Source organism: Mauremys mutica, chromosome 2 (genome assembly GCF_020497125.1).
Source record: "Mauremys mutica isolate MM-2020 ecotype Southern chromosome 2, ASM2049712v1, whole genome shotgun sequence".
NCBI classification, from domain to species: domain Eukaryota; kingdom Metazoa; phylum Chordata; order Testudines; family Geoemydidae; genus Mauremys; species Mauremys mutica.
Window position 1 is genome coordinate 27258940 of NC_059073.1, and position 19417 is coordinate 27278356.

Genomic DNA, 19417 nt, shown 5'->3' on the forward strand with positions numbered 1-19417 from the left:
AGTCAGTACAAACTAAAATTTCATACAGACAAAATGAGAAAGTAAGCAATTTTTCAGTAATAGTGTGCTGTGACACTTTTGTACTTTTATGTCTGGTTTTGTAAGCAAGTAGGTTTTTATGTGAGACATATCAGACTCCTGAAAGGTCTGGAAAGATTGAGATCCACTGACCTATATTATCCTTTCTTTCTCTTGCTCCTAATGTATTTAAAGAACCTTTTCCTATTGCCTTATGTCTTATGCCACATGTAACTCATTTTGTGATTTAGCCTTTCTGAGATTGTCTCTACGTGCTTGTGCTATTATTTTTTACTCCTTTTTAGCAATTTGTTCATGTTTCCACTTTTTGTAGAATTTCTTTTTAATTTTCAGATCATTAAAGAGCTCTTGATGGAGCCATATTGGCCTCTACCTACCTTTCCTTCTCATTGGGATAGATTTCAGTTGTGCCTTTAATATTATTTCCTTGAGAAGCTCAGCTCTCTTGAACAGTTTTTTCCCTTAGATTTTCTTCCCATGGGAGCTTACGTAGCAGTTTGGAGTTTGTCTGCTTTTTTAAAGTCCATTGTCCTTATTTTGCTGCTCTTAGGTCTTCCTTTCCTTAGATTCACAAAATCTATCATGATCACTTTCACCCAAATTTCCTTCCACCTTCAGATTTGCAACCAATTCCTCCCTGTTGGTGAGATTAGATTTCTGAGAGCACTGTATACATTTAGGCCAAGATTTTCCAAAATGGTACCTGAAATTAGATTTCTACCACAATATTTAGTAATATTTAATATTGAGTGAATTTATTTTCAAAATGCTGAGCACCCTGTAACTCTCATTAAAGTCACTGGGAACAGTTAAGTGTTTAAGCAGTTTGAAAAATATGTGACTTATTTAGATGCCTAAATATTAGTTTGGAGCCTAACTGTAGGTTCCTGCTTTTGAAAGTCCTGGCCTTAAAAACATACTTTCCACATGGTTCAACATATTGACCTTAGATATTTACTTATGCCAGTAAGTGGGTTGCCAGATTATTTTAACATATGTTCAATTTTTCTTTTAAAAATAGACATTTTTTGTTTCTGTGTTTTGCATACTTGTTAGTAAATGTTTATGCCTGATTTTTCCAAGAAGCAGTATTGTTATTCGATACTTCTCAATTTGTTGTCTAAATTTCTCTGTTTAATGCTAATCATATCAAGAATGATATAAATCACTACTATAACAAGAGCCAAAGCAATCAGAGAGCATAACCTTAAAAGTTGCGCTGATACCATATTTGAATGTGCATTTTAAGAGTTGAAATGGGTTTTACTTTCTTGTAGGAGAAATCTCAACTATTTTTCCAATGCTTATGCTGCTGCAGTCAGTGCTGTGGACCCAGATGCTGGAAATGGAGAACTCTGCATTAAGGTTCCTTCGGAGCTGTGGAAACACGTTGATGGTAAAGTGTAGAGACCATATTGATACTTAAATTAAGGTACTGCAGATTTGATAGCCAGGGCATTTTGTATTGAAAGACATTAGATTTAAGTAAACATAAATAATATATTAAATTCTATAGATTTAATTAGAATTATTCTTTCCCCTTCCCCACAACCCCCACCCCCCACCCCAACACCTTCTTGGAAAGAATAAAAAGCCGAGGTCCACAAAGAGACTTCGATGTTGCAGCGCTCAGTGCCACAACACCTAACTAATAACTGGAGCAACAATGCGATCTGCAGAGCCTGAGTTAGCCTCTACAATGAATGGGAAGAGAAAGCTGCCTGAGAATGGGATTCACAAAAGCTAGCATGCTAGGCAGGGAGCCTCTTAAGCTAGCAGGAGATGCTGTCCCCTCATGGAGTTGGGCAACTTAGCATGGGCTACAGGGGAGATACGTATCTGCTTGCAATTCACAACCAGGAACCCCTCTACTGATGTCAGATGGCTTAGGCTTTTTTTGTTTTTTTTAAAGTGTAACAAAGGAAGGAAAGGGGAAGTTGATATTAGGGAATATAAATAAGAAATTAGCAATTTTTAAAAAATTGATAAGGGAAACAAAAAGGACATAAGGAGAAATCTATGGCCATCAGGGATAAGGACAACAAAAAGGAGTTTTTCAAATATATTAGGAACAAAAAGAATCTTGACAGTGCTATTGGCTTGACAGTGCTACTAGATGGAAATGGTAGGATTATCAATAATAATGTGGAAAAGGCAGAACTGTTCAATAAATATTTTTCTTCTGTATATGCGGAAAAAACATAATACAGTCTCATCATATGGTGATAACACTCTTTCCATTCCACCCTCATCTCTAGAAAATGTTAGAGAAGCCACTAAAATTAGACATTTTTAAATCAGCAGGTCCATGTGTTTTAAAAGAGCTAGCTGAGGAGCTCACTGGACTGTTAATGTTTTCAATACGTCTTGGAGCACTGGGGAAGTTCCAGAAGACTGGAAGAAATCTAATTTTGTTCCAATTTAAAAAAGGGTAAAAGGAATGACCCAGGTAATCATAGGTCTGTCAGCCTGACATCCATCCCAGGCAAGATAATGGAGCAGCTGACATAGGACTCGATTAATAAAGAATTAAAGGAGGGTAATATAATTAATGCAAATGTACATGGGTTTCTGTAAAATAGATCCCGTCAACCTAACTTGATATTTTATTTATGAGATTACAAGTTGGTTAAGTATATTATGTCAACACTGTTATCTTTATTAGACTTCTGTAGAGCTTGGTACCTCATGACATTTTGATTAAAAGACTAGAATGATATAAAATTAACATGACTTATATTAAATGGATTAAAAACTGGCTACCTAATAGGTCTCAAAATATAATTGTAAATGGGGAATCATTGAGTGGGTATGTTTCCAGTAGGCTCTCGCAGGGATCAATTCTTGGCCCTGCACTATTTAATATTTTTATCAATGACCTGGAAGAAAATGTAAAATCATCACTGAGAAAATTTGCAGATGACACAAAAATTGAGGGAGTGGTAGATAATGAAGAGGAGAGGTCATTGATTGAGTGATCTGGATCACTTGGTAAACTGGGCACAAGCAAACAAAATGCATTTTAATATGGCTAAAAGTAAATGTGTACATCTAGGAAAAAAGACTGTAGGCTATGCTTAAAGGATGGGAGACTATCCTGGAAACAGTGACTCTGGGAAAGATTTGGGGCTTGTGATGGATAATCAGCTGAACATGAGCTTCCAATGTGATGCTGTGGCCAAAAGAGCTAATGTGATCCTGGGATGCATAAACGGGGGAATCTGGAATAGGAATAAGATTATTTTATCTCTGTATTTGGCACTGGTGCAACTGCAGCTGGACTACTGTGCCCACTCCTGGTGCCTGTGATTTAAGAAGGGTGTTGATAAATTGGTGACAATTCAGAGAAGACCCATAAGAATTAGTAAGAGATTACTAAAGATTAGTAAACATGCCTTCTGTTGATAGAATTAAAGTGTTCGATCTATTTAGCTTAACAAAGAGAAGGTTAAGGGATGACTTGATTAGGGTCTGTAAGTATCTATTTGGGGAACAAATATTTAATAATGGGGTCTTCAGTCTAGCAGAAAAAGGTCTAACACAATCCAGTGGCTGGAAGCTGAAGCTAGACAAATTGAAACTGGAAATAAGGCATGCATTTTTAATAGGGAGGGTAATTAACCATTGGAACAATTACCCAGGATTGCAGTGGATTCTTCATCACTGACCATTTTTAAATCCAGATAGGATGTTTTTCTAAAAGATCTGCTCTAGGAATTATTTTGGGGAAGTTCTATGGCCCATATTATACAGGAGGTCGGACAAGATGATCACAATGATCCCTTCTGGCCTTGGAATCTATGAATTTAGGCGCCTAAGCTGTTTTTTTTTCTGAGACTGAGTTAAGCACCTGCCTTGCTTAATGCAAAATGAAAGGAAGAGGAGGAAGAGATGGTGGCGATGCCCACCTTTATAACTTTTAGCCCAGTGGTTAGAAACTCACCTGGGATGTGGAAGACCCAGGTTGAATTCTCCCCTCTGCCTGAGGTGATAGAGGATTTGAACAAGGGTCTCCCATACACCTCAGGCGAGTGCTCTAACCGCTGAGCTATGAGATGTTCTGTTAAAGCTGTTCTGCTTTGGATAAATAATCACTGGGGCAGGGGGACTAGTACCTGGGTCTCCCACTTCCCAGGTGGATGCCCTAAACACCAGGCATTAGAATCATATTCTCTCTCTCTTTCTACCTCTACTTTTGTGGATATGGACCACACATCACTCACAAGAGCTTCTTTTAAAAATAGCCCTTTTGCCTTAAATTCACAGGCTTTGGGGGTAATGCTTTACCTGTCAATGTCAGTCTTCTGAAGCTATCCCTTTTCACAAGGATAATTTGAAAGGTCATTCTGACTCATGGCTTCGAGATTTCCTTGTGATAGTTAAGAAAATGGTTCAGTTACCCCTCTCTAGTGAGTTCTATTTTGTAAGTCTGTTGGTGAAAGCCAAATATCTTGCATGTTAAAATTATTTTTGTAAACTAAATCAAGGTATATGGGAGCCAATTAGGCATATTTTGGTAAGGATATGTGTATTTTCATATCTTCATCTATTTTTAAAGTTACATTTCTGTCACATTGTGGGAGGTTTGATTTTATTTTATTTTATTTTTGTGTGTGGGTGGTCTGATACGTATTGTGAAGGAGAAATGTAGATTTATGTGTAGACTGGAATAACTGTGCTGGGACAATTAACTATTTTCACAAAGAATCAAAAGAGCATCAGTATAACAGTTAATTTATATTTTCTGGGATGTATTTACATCAGTCTTTCCTAGATTAAGCTTCTGCAATGATGGTGTCCTTTAATAGTTGGCACTTATTGTATTTACTAGTAGTATATTGGGGAGAAATATGTTATACATGGTACCAGTAGCAGCTTTTCATTTCAGCCCACTGTTTTTGGCAATTTGAGAGCAACTATGTGTACAATACATTTCAACTATACCCACAAAAACTAAAATAGTACTAGCTCCATCCCAAACATCTCATTTCTCAGGTTTAGATAACTAAATCTGTCCTAAAAATACCTTCAACTAGCCTTAATAGAATTAATATTTATATACATTCATTAAGTTCCTAGCACTATTGTATCTATTACAAAGTTTAGACATTCACATTGTCATTAAGGGAAACCCCATTTCACAATATTTTTCTTCCTCTCCTTCTTTTCTGTTATATGGGATAGTTTGCTAATATTTTGTGCAGGTTTTAGGCTGCCAAGTCACCCAGTTGATAAGAAACTGTTTTGAAATAGTTATAGCGCTCATTCTTTAGCCAGAAAACTATTGCTGCACAATATTTATTTTACCAGTGGAATGCTGAATGGGTTTTCTTTCTAAATGAAGGATTCAGGAAATGACAGAAACCTGTATTTAAGAAAACACACCCCTAGAGTAATGAATTAGTTCCCTTGTAACTGCTGTTTAAATTACTATGCAATTTATTAGCATTATTATTTATTGATTAAAGCTACATGCCCCACTCCAGGAAGCAGTCAGGGAATAACTACTGAACATGTAAAGATTTGTGCATTCATTTTCATATTGCCTACAAGACTGTCAATAATATACTCCAACTAAGATGTTGCTCACAGTTGATGTTTGATCAAGTTGGGTTACATAATCCTTTGTGGTATCTGTTGGAAATGAAAATGAAACCTTATGGAGTGTTGGAGTGCATTAATGACAACATTCTAGGCCAGTGGTTCTCAAACTTTAGCAACCCGAGGACCCCCATTTTGATTTAAAAATTTTCACAGACCCCCCCGGCCCCTGCTCAGCGCCGCACCCACCCAGGCACCGCACCCACTCCAGCCCTTCCCCCAAGGTCCCATCCCTGCTCCACACCTGCCCCTCCTCTTCCCCACCTCTTTTTGCTCCCTACCCCGAGAGTGCCCCATCCCTGATCCTCCTCTTCCTTCCCAGCACCTCCTGGATGCTTTGGAACAGCTGTTCCCCGTCGTGCGGGAGGTGCTGGGAGGGAGGGGAAGGAGTTGAGTTGATCAGTGGGGCCCATGAACTCCGTGGAGTACCCTTGTGGACCGCAAGGGGTCTGCAGACCCCAGTTTGAGAAATTTTGTTCTAGGCAATGGGGAGGTGCAGTGAAATGCACAAGTCTTCCTCTTTACCTTCATATATCCATGTTTTTAGGATTCTTGGTGGATGGGATGTTTCCTGATGCAGCCTTAACTGTCTAAACATACTTTTGTTTTCTAATATGGATCACATTTAATCCTAGTTACCTAAGCAAGGTGAATAAGGTAGTAAAAATGTGCCAACTCAGGCAATCAATCAAATGTATAAGTTTTTGCTTGCAGACAGTCTACTCTGTGAGGGTGTTTTAATCAGGGACTGGGTGGTTAGTGCTCTCAAGCTCCACATTTTCAAGCGCTCCATGTCTGCGACTAATTTGATGTGGCTATGAGCAGGTCATTTAATTTCTCTGTGCCTCATTTCATCCTCCTTTAAGATAGTTATATTGTTTGCCTGCCCCACAGCTGTTTTTTTAGGTATAATGTTTATAAAGCATTATTCAATCTTTGCATAAAATATGCCATATAAATGTCAAGTATTTCAAGACACAATTGTTAATTTGAAATCGGTTCTGTTAAATATGTAAGATAGTTTAAGGTTCTGCACTTCCAATGAGTTGTCCTATCAATTTTTGTGATTTTACAGCCACATTTTCCTGTTAATGTGTGAAAGATCCATACTAACATCGAAAACTGTGCAATCATTGCTATCAAATGCACAAAACTTAATTAGAAAGAGAAATATTTTAATTCCTCCATTTCAGTTATACTGTTTTAGGTGTTACTTACCAGAATTTTGGAAAAAATGTTTACAGATAGTATTTTTAAGTTGATGGTGTCACTTTGAAGCTTAATTGCCACAGATATATTAAGACTGTGGTGGAATCTAGTGGATAAATCAGTTGAACTTCATTTCTGAGCAGTCAGTCTTCATGTAAAGAAGGGTAGCAATAAGTTCACACACAGGATTCTGGGAAACTAAACAAAAGCAAAGACACTTAGCAGTTGCCTACAAAGTTCTAACTGTAGTTGGATATTTTAAGAAATACAGTGCAAATGAGAAAGGGGCCCTGTGAATATTACATGTAATTTTTGTGGAAAACATTTTCAGCAAGCTGGGAAAACAGATCAGAAGTTACAGTGCAAGTGTAAAGATCAGGGCTTTGGAGCGGAGCCCGGAGCTGGAGCGCGGAGCAGCTCTGGAGCAGTGGAGCTGCAGGTTTTTGCCTGGAGCTGGAGCGGAGCCGGAGCACAGCTCCAAAGCCCTGGTAAAGATGTTTTAGTGTTGGGGCATTGGAAGGTGAAAAGGAACCACAAGTGAAGGTTTTCATTAATGTAAATTTTTTAATATAGAAAATAGTTTGATAGCTTAATGGTACATTACAATATTTAAGCTTTAAATGGCCCAGTTGTGTGAGTTGCTAAATGTTCTCCACTTCCCCTGAAGTTAATGAGAGTTGAGGGCACTCAGTACCTTGTAAGATTGAGCCCTGTGAATGTTTCCTGTAAAATAAATGTTATATGAATTGCTTTCATACACACACTAAACACGTGGTTGCTTTCTTACTGCTGTAGAGTTAAAAGTCCTAAAGGTGCACATAAATTTTTCTCTGGACCAGCCAAAGGGAGGCCTTCATTTTGTGGTGCCTAATGTAGAAGGTAGCATGGCAGAAAGAGGGGCCCATGTCTTTTCTTGTGGATATCAAAATTCTACAAGGTAAGAATCTTAATCCTCAAATGTTATATTGCATAACGGATCTTGAGTATTTTACAGAATCTCAGCATATTGGAAATACTTGTAGTAATAATTCCACGGTTTTCTAATTTAGTTTCTTGTGGAAAATGTCAGTTGTTTAATCTCAAACTTCTGTTTGGAGTGAATTCAACAGAGTCTGGCACAAAATGAACCACTGGAGATTTCTAAAGTCTGCATGGCATAATTTAATGGGAAACAGTAGCAAAGAAACTTCCACTGCTGACAGATTTGTGTGAAGTTGGTGCATAGTGAGAGCTATAGAGTGGGGTTGCCTGCATACCAAGTACCAAAGTATTTAGGAATATATATAGCCTGGAATTGGAGCAGAAAAACTTATAATAAAAAAGAAAAGTATGTAGTGTTTTCTTATTCTTTTCTTTTTTAACATCCTAATCTTTTTCCTAGATTTTGGTTTCCTTGTGTTGATTCATACTCTGAACTGTGCACATGGAAACTAGAATATACAGTAGATGCTGCAATGGTGGCTGTTTCAAATGGAGATTTGGTGGAAACAATATATACCCATGATATGAGAAAGAAGACCTTTCATTACATGCTGGCTATTCCAACTGCAGCTTCTAACATCTCTCTGGCCATAGGACCCTTTGAAATCCTTGTTGATCCATACATGCATGAGGTAATAATCTTCAGAGGACTCTCCTTTTAGAGAACTGGTAACTTTATTTCATTTTTGTGCCTATAGCTAGATCCAGCAAGTATCAGTCCAAGAAAGATAGATGATTAGCATACTGCTAGTACAATTATGGGATGATACTGATCTAGTGTTACAAAACACTACCAGGATTTATAAAGGTATCTCTGAAATAAAACTCTAGGTAGAAGTCAGGGAACTAGATTAGTTGGAATTAGTAAAAGGATACCTTTTCCAATAGGTTTAAATACAAGCCAGTGCTCATAGTGACTACAAGTTGTTACCACATAGTTCAGTGGCTTATGTAAATAAATTGGTAGCAAGAGTCTCTTTCATGATGGCCTGTTGTGTTGTCCATGTCCACAAAATGAGCCATTATAATTTATACTCTTGTCTATATTCTCAGAGAGACTGAAGATGAACTAGGCAGGCAAATTAAACTACCTTTTCACCCCAGGAAGTGGCCCATCTATGTCCCTCTTGGTTGGAGTTCAAGCATGGTGGGGGTATTGTTGGCAAACCTACACTACTGATGTCTGTGCTGTATTTGATCTATGGAAAAACTGAAGACTTTAGTCTCCAGTGCTGACAGTCTGGTATCTTTCACAGGAATAAATTAACTTTTCAAAAAATCTGGTGGGAAATATAATATCTATTATAAAAATTAGTGGAAGTGATCTGAAAAATCCAGTTATAAAGAAACAGAAATGGCATTTCTGCAGTGTTTTAATGATTTGGCGGCTACTAATGACATTGATCCAAAGACTCTCATGGCTGATGTTACTCCACAGAAATCAATGGTGTTAGACCTGTCATAATTCTTAAAAATTAGGTCCATCGTTACCAATCGCACAGCAACCTGTGAACACAGTTCAACAAGGTCACTGATGGATTTAAAAAAAAAAGTTATGCCTTTGAATGGTAGACATCCTTTGTAATGCTTCCCAATCTCCTGGTCCAAAATAGTCTCTGTGTGTTGACCTGTAGTGCACACTGGTGAATGGGCTAACTTTAAAAGTCTAGTACTGCATACCTGTGTACCTTGACTCATTATACAGTACCTTTCAAATAAATTATTTTTCTGTTGCAGCTCTCACAATTAAGATTGGCATCACTGTGTCCTTTCCTTCCATGATACTTGCTACCACAACTGTAAAAATGTTGGTTTCTGTTACATTCCAGTGGCCTCTTACATAGGGACAACACTGTTTTTCTTTTGACTTTTTGTCTTTGTTTTAAATTCTATGTAATGTTAAAATTTGATATTTATATATTTAAATATTGTTGTTTCCTGTTAAATTAATTTTGTTTTGGGTTTTTTTAGGTGACTCATTTTTGTTTACCACAGCTTCTCCCATTGCTCAAACACACCACATCATACCTTCATGAGGTCTTTGAATTCTATGAGGAGATTCTTACCTGTCGCTACCCTTACTCCTGTTTCAAGACTGTTTTTGTAGACGAAGCATATGTTGAAGTAGCTGCTTATGCTTCCATGAGTATTTTTAGGTTAGTATTTATAGCACTCATATGTCTAAAAATCTGTGCTGAGAGAGAACCCTAGACTGCATCCCTTTTCTGGTGATGAGGAGATTAGGGCCAAAATTTTCTAAGTTGGGTGCCTAAAGTTAGGCACTTAAATAAGGGCTTGATTTGCAAAGGTGTGGAATGTCCACAACTCATATTGGCTTCATAGCCTGACTTAAGGCACCCAAGTTTTAAAATATTGGCCTTTGTCCATACTGCTGTCTTTTAACATAAGTTTCTAGTTTCCTACTTTTTACAAAGACATTTTATATTTAAAATAGTAAAACAAAACCCAGCATGTGCAAGGCTGCATTTTGCTTTCTGTAATCAGAATTGCTGTCACATAAATCATTTAAGATTGTGTTAAATAAAGTGCAGCTGTCTTACTGAAGTTTTTGACAATTTGTTATATTTCTTCAGCTGGAAAAAGGTGCCATGTATCCATAGAGTTTCACGAGATAATACATAAAAAGCAAACTAGCATTAGTTCTGCATTTGGGACAGAAGCATTGTATGCATGTGAAAACAGCTGGAGATCTTTAGGTTATTTAAAGAGTCTATCTTTAGGTTATTTAGAAGAAAAATGGAAATTAAGTTCTGCATGGCAAAATAGTGAAAGATTCCCAAATTATAGTAGCAAAGAGTCCTGTGGCACCTTATAGACTACAGACGTATTGAAGCATGAGCTTTTGTGGGTGAATACTCACTTCGTTGGATGCACAAATTATAGTATCACATCTCGTATTTTGTTTTGATTGTGTTTCCTTCTCTTGTAGATTGTGCTTATGTTCTTTTTTTGTTTTGATCTAGCACAAATCTTTTACACAGTGCAATGATTATAGATGAGACTCCAATGACAAGGAGATACTTAGCTCAGGCTCTGGCTCAGCAATTTTTTGGCTGTTTTATATCCAGAATGTCCTGGTGAGTACCACAAAACAGTACTATATACAAAATGGTAATAGGATATTTTGGAAGTATAATTTGCATGTTGCATTTCACCCTAATGGTAGGCGAAACAGTACCTTTAGAAGAAATAATACAAATCATTAGGATCATCAGTGAATAAGAATTCAAGAGAAATTGTTCGGTTTCTCACTGAAAGAGAAATTAAAGAAAAAACATTGTTCCCACCAGCTACTAATTACTGAAATTATATAACCTAATATATGCAGTCATTAAATAAGGTAGGGCAAAGTGAGTAAAAGATAGGAGATCAGAATCTGACATTAGAGGTTGATTGTAATAGTCAATAAAAAAAATTGTACGGGTTCTATGAAAAAATGATGAATGAAGGGTCCTAACTAGACTTTTGAGACCTGTAGCTGTTGGACCCATTCAAGCTGATCAGGGCTGTGAGTTCTGGTTCTGGGATAGGTTAATCTGTTCAGGAGAAAAAGTATCTCTCACAAGGGTGTGGCAGACAGTGGTTCTGGGCATTTAGATATGCACAAAGAAGATTAATCTCAGAGCTATTAGTGCTGCCTTTAGTTAAAGTTACCCAATGCTTTCCATTAAGATTTTTTTTATAAAGTTGCTTATCATTTTGCCAGATCTTAACTATTTGGGCTGAAATTTTCCATGTCGGTTCTCTGCCTCAGGTTGAATTTGAAAGTTTTAAGAAAAATAGCTTAGTTAAAATATTTTTCCCCGTGTTAAAAAAAATTCTTACATCTCTTTTGTTGAGAAGCTGTAGTGCCTCTATGCTTTGGAGCAAAGACTTGAAATTTGGCAGAGAGATTGCCTTTGTTTGAAGGATGTGCCTTTTGCTGTTCCTGTGAAAATTTGCCCAAATTTGGCTAAGTTATAAACCTTTGAAAAATTACACTATGCACATTTTCTTAGAGTTTGGCAGATACATTTTCTGAAGATTCCACCTACATTAGAGCTGCAGGGGCTGATCATGACTTTCCCTGTAATTGTTGCTCCTGGCTTCTGCAGGCTGCTGTGGTACATGGCACTAGAACTGATGGCATGGAGATTTTCTTTTGTGCTCCCAGTATTGCCATCTGCTGCCACCCAGGCAGTGTGGAGGAGGAAGCAGCCTGACTGGATTTCAGAAGGAATAAAGGGTACTTGTGGAGTGGGAGAACTAGTAGATTACGACAAGGAGCCTGATGAGGGTGCATACTGGACCTGGGAGCTCGCAGGGGGAGGGAGAAGTCTGGCAGCAAAGAGAATGGGATTGGCTGGGCAAGTTTGCTAGGAAGGGGGAGCGCCTCACCTTCATAACTGTACAACTCTACCCATCAAAAATCTCTTGCAGTTTCTTTCTATTCTTACCCACCTGTCCATCAGCCTGTTAGCATTCATGTAAACTCTTGTCTATACGGTAGATTTCAGCCATCAGTGGCCTGCCACTGGTTTAGTGGCACCAGTTGAAACTCCTAGTGTAGACTAGGCAAAGCTACTCTAAACTATTTGCCCTGATGTATCTTAGCTGTGCTGAAGACTCGACTGGTCACTAATAGCTGTAATTGGGGCAAATTCCTGGTGTAGACAAGGCCTTAGTGCACCTTACAAGGGCCCTTTTTGTGCTCTTTCTCCCACTCACATCTTTACAGCCTTCTATGCCACTCTTGTGCTTGGAACTGATGCTATTGTTCACCAAACAGCTTCCTTCTGTAGATTCATATTCCTCCTCAGAATGCACTTCTCAAAGGCATCTACCCAACCATGAGATGGTTGGGATGGCAAAACTAAAGATATTCTCTAGGAATTATTTTAAGAAAGTACTGTGTGGTCTGTATTATACAGGAGAACAGACTAGATGATCACGATGGTCCCTTCTGGCTTTGGAATCTGTGAATCAATTAATATATTTTGACTTCAGTATTGATGAGAGAGTCTACTGAGTAGGGGGAACTGCTTCTTTCATATTTGTATAGCCTTAAGTACACTTTTGTACATACTTACAGTTGCGATTATTTTCTGTCAGTCTTTTCTATGCACTGTACTGTCTAATTCTTGTCTATCACATTAAAATAGCTTTCAAACAATTAAGACTATGTAGACCAACATGGGTTTTAATACTTACTTTAGTAAGTATTCTAATCTTTTTTACTGTTACAGTTTCAGCTAAGATCATTATTTATACACCTCTACCTCGATATAACGCGACCCAATATAACACGAATTCGGATATAACGCGGTATAGCAGTGCTCTTGGGGGGTGGGGGGCTGTGTATTCCGGTGGATCAAAGCAAGTTCGATATAACGCGGTTTCACCTATAATGCAGTAAGATTTTTTGGCTCCCGAGGACAGCGTTATATCGAGGTAGAGGTGTATTTTAATCTGGGCTTCTGTTGTAAAAGAAATTCACAGTTTTAACTGGCTCTTTGGTTTCATGAATCCCATCCAGGTGCAGAAATCACATAAATCGGTTCACAGCTCATCAGGCTCCTATTGACTAAGACTTGAGAAGTTATATAATCTGCTGAAATGTGTGCATCAGTGAAGCATGAGCTGCCCTTGGCTAGTTCAAAATACCCTGCAAGTCAAGGAGACAGAGTTCATAGTTGTTTCTTATTTCAGGTCAGATGAGTGGGTGCTGAAGGGAATCTCTGGCTATATTTATGGCCTTTGGATGAAAAAAACCTTTGGTGTCAATGAATATCGCCACTGGATTAAGAAGGTAATGAGACAAAAGAAGTTTGTTCTTGTAAAGCGTACGTACATTTTAATATCAAGATAAGGTAAGGTAGAAACCAAATAATATAGTTTTGAAATACAATTTAAAGGGACACTATCAGGTTAAATCATACTTCTGACAGAACACTTTTATCTCCTGTTGTTACAAGTGAAATACCTAATGGAAGAAATCTAGAAACAAAATATTTTTCTTAATCTGTTTGCTTTGTGCACAGTCATTTTCATTGCTTCCCCTTTACAGTCAGTTTCCTCTGCTTTATTGGGTCTTTTGCCCAGTAACAAGGAAGAAAAGAAGAATGTGATGTTTAAACCTCAGATATTGATATTGGAACTCAGATACAGGTATATTACTTAAATCTGCTTCATCATTCTGTGGTGTCAGAGCTACCATTGGATCTCTCTTTGAACTATGGAGGTGATCCAATAGGGGCTCTGGTAACTTATCATATAGCCAGGGCCGGCTCCAGCTTTTTTGCTGCCCCAAGCGGCGAAGCGAGGAGGAAGGGGAAAAAAAAGATAAAGCCACAATCGGCGGCACTTGGGCAGCAGCTCTACCACACCACTTCATTCTTTGGCGGCAATTCGGCGGCGGGTCCTTCGCTCCGAGAGGGACTGAGGGACCCACTGCCGAAGACCCGGATGTGCCGCTCCTTTCCATTGGCCGCCCCAAGCACCTGCTTCCTTTGTTGGTGCCTGGACCCGGCCCTGCATATAGCATCATTTTGCAAAATATTTGTCTGTTGTTCTTTTAAGGCTAGATTCATAAAGGCATGGCAGTGCTGACTGTTACCATGCTTAACTTTTAGGTTCTTAGAAAATCACTGGGATCCACAAAGCCTGAACTAGGCATTCAAGCTTCCTGTACAATGAATGGGGAGGGATAGGCACCTAAGAATGGGATTCACAAAAGTCACACGCTATGCAGCTCCCCGCCTAAGCTAGCCAATGGAAGATACCAAGGAGAGGGGTGGGTCTTAAGACTTCCCCCTCACTCGCCCCTTTAAGGAGTTTGGCACCTAAATCAGCCTGGAGGGAGGCGCCTCCCTCTGTGCAAACCCTCTTGGCATTAGGTGTCTACACCATTTTTTCAAGAAGCAGCGGAGGGAGGGGGTGGATGAAGGAGGACCTTCCTTTTAACTTGTAGCCCAGTGGCTAGGTACTAACCTGGGATATGGGAGACCCCAGGTTCAAGTTTCCCCTCTGCCTGATTGGGAGAAAGGCTTTGAACAGGGATCTGTTACCTCTCAGATGAGTTCCCTAACCACTGGGGTAGAGGATATTCTGATGTGGGGCTCCCAGAGTTTCTCCTGTTGAAGCTGTTCCACTGTGCATAGATAAATAAAAAAGTCATTGGAGCAGGGGGTTGGATCCTAGGTTTCCCACCTCTTAAGTGAGTGCTCTAACCAGGCTATAGAATCGTTTTCCTTCTCTCTCTCTTTCGCACCCAATGACTCTTTCATTAAGATCCGTGTTCTAGTAGGAGAGCTCTCAGCCTCTGCAGGCAAGTGAAGCAGAGGAACACCTATCTTCCCATGGTTCATTTATCACAGTGTGGCGTCTGGACACTGAGAGTGCAGCTGAAGAGCACAGAGGCAGAAACAGAAGCACTTAAAGGAGCTTTTACTACAAAAACTTAGGTGCTAAGTGAGTTTGGGAACTGACAGGATTCAGTGGCAGCTGAGCGGTGGTTTTGTGAATCCCAGTGGGGCCTGGTTCTGGGATTCAGGTGCCTAAAGTAGCAATTAGGTGCCTAAATCCTTTTCTGAATGTAGCTCTTAGGCTGTAAAATTAAGTTAATAAAATGTCTTTGGTTTTGTGTTATAGCCTGTTTTTTGCAAAATACTTGTGTTTTACACCAAAGCGTCTAAAATAATATACCACCAACTTCTAAAAGTGTACTTTATAATAAAAATGCAATTGACTTGCTATCCTGTGGGCTGCCTCCATAATCCCAGAGGGATCCAATTGGTAGCTTTGACTTCACTGAATGATGCATCCTGGGGCATCACAAAAATGTAGAAGCTGGCCAGTGTGAATGCAGGGTGCTAAGATGAATCAACGTGGACATTAGGATTTGTTATGGACGGAATATTCTGACCATGTTTCCTCAAAACTGCCTTATCATCTTTACAGGTAGAAATATTAGACTTTGGTTATGCAGTAAGTTCTGCACAGGGTTCTGCCTAGACAGAACTCATGGACAGACTGGCCTTAGTAGTTACATTTTTGGAGAGAAGGAATCCCTTCTCACGTAACTCATTTACCCATATTTAACTCTCTCTCTTTCACAGCTCCTTCTCAATACTCATTACTGTTCCATGTTGAATAATCATGTTTGCAAAAAGCTCTGGAGTTGTAAAGCAAAATATATGTGCATAATAATAGCACACAAGTTCAACCAAGTGTTTTTGAAATGGTTGTGAACCCTTGGGCTTTAGGAGATAAGCCAACCTCTAATTAATGGGGGCTAGAAAGAAAATTTCCCTGAAGATGTTAATTCCGGTTTTCTTTTGTCTCTTTTTGAAGTAGCTGGTACTATACACTTTCAGAGACAGGATGCAAGGCTAGATAGACTGGTCCAGTACGGCAATTCCTATGTTCCTTGTGCTAGTACTAATCACAGGTGATAGATTATTCTTAGTGGAAACACAAAACCAATCTGCCTTGGAATCGAAATCATCTCTAACTCCCAGTTACTGGTGAAGTCCCTTGCTTTTACTCATCAGGGGATCAAAGGAAGTTTATGCTGTAGCAAAGTGAATAGCAAAGTTCCTCTGATATAGTATCAACTGAATATTAAACTTTAGCTCTGTTATTCAGTTCCACTGTTTTATTTCTGTTTGCCTGGATGATGGACATCTGTTCTTCATTGTAATCCTGTAAATATTGCTAGCTCTCTGGTGCTAAAATATTATGATTTTTTTTCTTAAACAAATTAGTAAAATTACTTCAGATACATTTCACTTGTTGTTGTTCAGGTGATCTCTGAGATTAAGAAATGATCACTTTATAGAACATTGGAAAGCCCACTAATTAGCCTCTTCTGCTTAACAATATATACATTTTTATATATTGTACTTTTTAGGAGCTAGACCAAATAGTGGTATATGAACTGAAGACTGGCGGAGTTTTACTGCATCCAATATTTGGAGGAGGAAAAGAGAAAGACAAGTATGTTTGTTTAAACTATAAGTCATTGTAGGGTGTGTTTTTATGAGGTCATTAATATATACTTTGGGTGTGTTGTGAGGCACAAGGCCAAAGGCTGAAGGACTTCAGCTGCCTAAGGCATGTATTAATGGTCTCATAAAGTACATTGTGGGTGTAGTTTAACACTATTGTTTTATGAATCTCTAATTTTAAAACTTAAAGACAGTTATTTTTATTGAATGTTTTTAATTCTGCTGTAAAAACCAGTTTTCATTACAGGGACAGGAGAGGAAAAGGGAGTTAAAAACTAAATTCCTGCTACTTTTACAATGATTTTTAATCACTTTTTGATTTTTAAACAGCATTAATGGTGAATTTGGTGGTTGGATTTGTTTTTCTTTGCTCTCTTGTTTCTGATACCACGTCTTGTTACATTCACTCTTTTGATGTTGAGCTTTTTGTCCTGTTAATTAGAAAAATGAAACTTAAAAGTAGACCAGCTGTTAAGAGCCATTGAAAAAAGTAGATGGGCTGGGCCATCTGCAGGAATGCTTTTCTGCTTTTGAGTGTATGCACATCCAGATTTTAGTTTGGTTTAAAATCAGAACTCATAGCCTCAGAATACCATTTAATAATCGTACACTGATTTAAAAAAAAAACAGAGAAAGAAAGGTCTTTCAGAATGAGAACGGGAATGTAACTAACAACCAGTTTCCCACCTAGGTGAATCCTCAACCACACAAGGCTGTATGGTTGTTGACAGTTACAGAATCAGCTTTCATGTGTATTCCAGGCCATTACTCCACTTTGCCTGCCTGCTCATGTTGGATTTTGCTTTAATTCAGTGCCCTGCTCTTTCACAAATAGCAAATCAGGCAAAGTGATGAGATGGCCTTGTTGTGCATGCCTCTGGAAAACAAGGCATCTAATTTTAGGCCTCCTGGCCTGGTTGATACCTTGTTAAACTAAATTGGGCGTTCTGAGCTAGGACTTGATTTAGTGTTGGGGTTTTTTGTTTTATTTTGGTTTTGTTTTTTTGTTAGCAGCTAAAAGTATAACAGCAACATATTCTCCACTTCAGAGAAACTGACTTCGGATGAATGGTGTTGGGGAAAGCCACAGAAAAATAGATCAAGTTTTTTAAAAGCCAACAAACTAGAGGTTGGATTCTGCTTTATGTTGTAACTTCATTAGTTTCAGTGGACTTACTCTGGATTTAGAATTGTGTAACTGAGAATACCTTACCTTAAAATGCTTAAAATTGTACGTTCCCAATACCTGCAATGCTGAAGGCTGTCAGACACGTCTATGTGCTTCTATTTGTACTTTCTCTGCTTTCCCCATTGCAAAAAAGGAGTACACATAATCATATTAATCACTTTTTTTATATTTGTTGCTTATTTTGTAGATATGTTTTAATGTTGCCCTTGTACGTAAATTGTCTTTAAATTGCTGACTTCAGTAAATTATGCATATTTGTAGTGGAGGGGATATTTTTATAATAAAAATTATGTTCAGACAGCTTTGCATTTCTTCTTGCCTCTTAGATGGGTCTGGGAGAACGCTGATGGCATTTTTGACAGGCCTTTATTTCTATAATTGTTGAGAGGCAGACACCTTTGCATCACTACAGTGCCGTTTAAAGCCTTTCTGATCTCAGGTTAGGAATTAAGTGGACACCATCTATATAAAAATGACATTTCTCTCAGAAAATCATAATACATGATATATAATGCCATTCATAAGAGTATCAGGTCATTTTACACCTCAAATATAAACTAAAGCAGCATTACTAATACCTTCAATTTTAATTTAATAACTAAAACAGATGTGGTCATCTAAATATACATAGGAAGCAGGCTCCATAATTATGAAACACTAAATAATTAAAAGCATTAGCTCCAAATGTATTTCAGTTTGCATTTAGAGCAAAATCATACAGGGTTAGTATAATCTCTGAAGAATCAGTATGATGAAGAGCCTTTGTCTTTGGTTGTTCAGCGCTGTCATTCTATGAAACTCATTAGGATGTCGGGGAGATAGAAAAAGCTAATTAGACAGTCAGTTCTCAGAGATACCTTTGGGTAAAGAAAATCAACCCTGTTATTGACAGGTAGAGGGACTGACTAGATAACTCACTTCGCTCTCAAGCAATCTAATGAAGAAGAGTTAGGTTTTAGCACAGATGTTCTCCTCAACAGTCAGTTGGAATGTGGCCAAAATACAATTAATTTCCGTAGTTATTTTTCAGTCATTTCAGTCTCCAGAAATCCTTTGCAAATACAGCTAATTCACAAGCCGCAAAACACAAGCTGTATTGCTAGCTACAGATTCCCTGGTTTTCTTTAAATCCTCACAATTTGAAGCACTCCATGGGAGAAAGGAAACAATACAGTTCACTGCAATAGGGATGTCTGTTCCAAAGTGAAGCTGCATATAAATTAAATGGGTCACTTCATACTTTTTCCCATTCAGAGATTTTGGCCCTTCTTGGACAGTCTTTAATTGTGGGGTTGCTAGCTATACAGTGCTTAGCAACTACAAAAATGCAAGTAGATTCATACGGTCTCACAGTTTCTTGGGGTAGAGGATATAAGAAGAAATTACAAAA

General features: G+C 38.3%; 1 protein-coding gene across 2 annotated transcripts in view; it reads left to right on the forward strand.

Moving 5' to 3' along the window:
* The window catches only part of TAF2 (TATA-box binding protein associated factor 2), a 100607-nt gene that overhangs the window by 19024 nt on the left and 62166 nt on the right, over positions 1 to 19417 (forward strand). For both annotated transcript variants that reach the window (XM_045006158.1, XM_045006159.1), the window contains exons 4-10: positions 1317 to 1435; positions 7645 to 7786; positions 8231 to 8462; positions 9802 to 9986; positions 10815 to 10928; positions 13540 to 13639; positions 16742 to 16827. In XM_045006158.1, coding sequence (XP_044862093.1) covers positions 1317 to 1435; positions 7645 to 7786; positions 8231 to 8462; positions 9802 to 9986; positions 10815 to 10928; positions 13540 to 13639; positions 16742 to 16827 — 978 coding nt within the window. The remainder of the gene's footprint in view (positions 1 to 1316; positions 1436 to 7644; positions 7787 to 8230; positions 8463 to 9801; positions 9987 to 10814; positions 10929 to 13539; positions 13640 to 16741; positions 16828 to 19417) is intronic.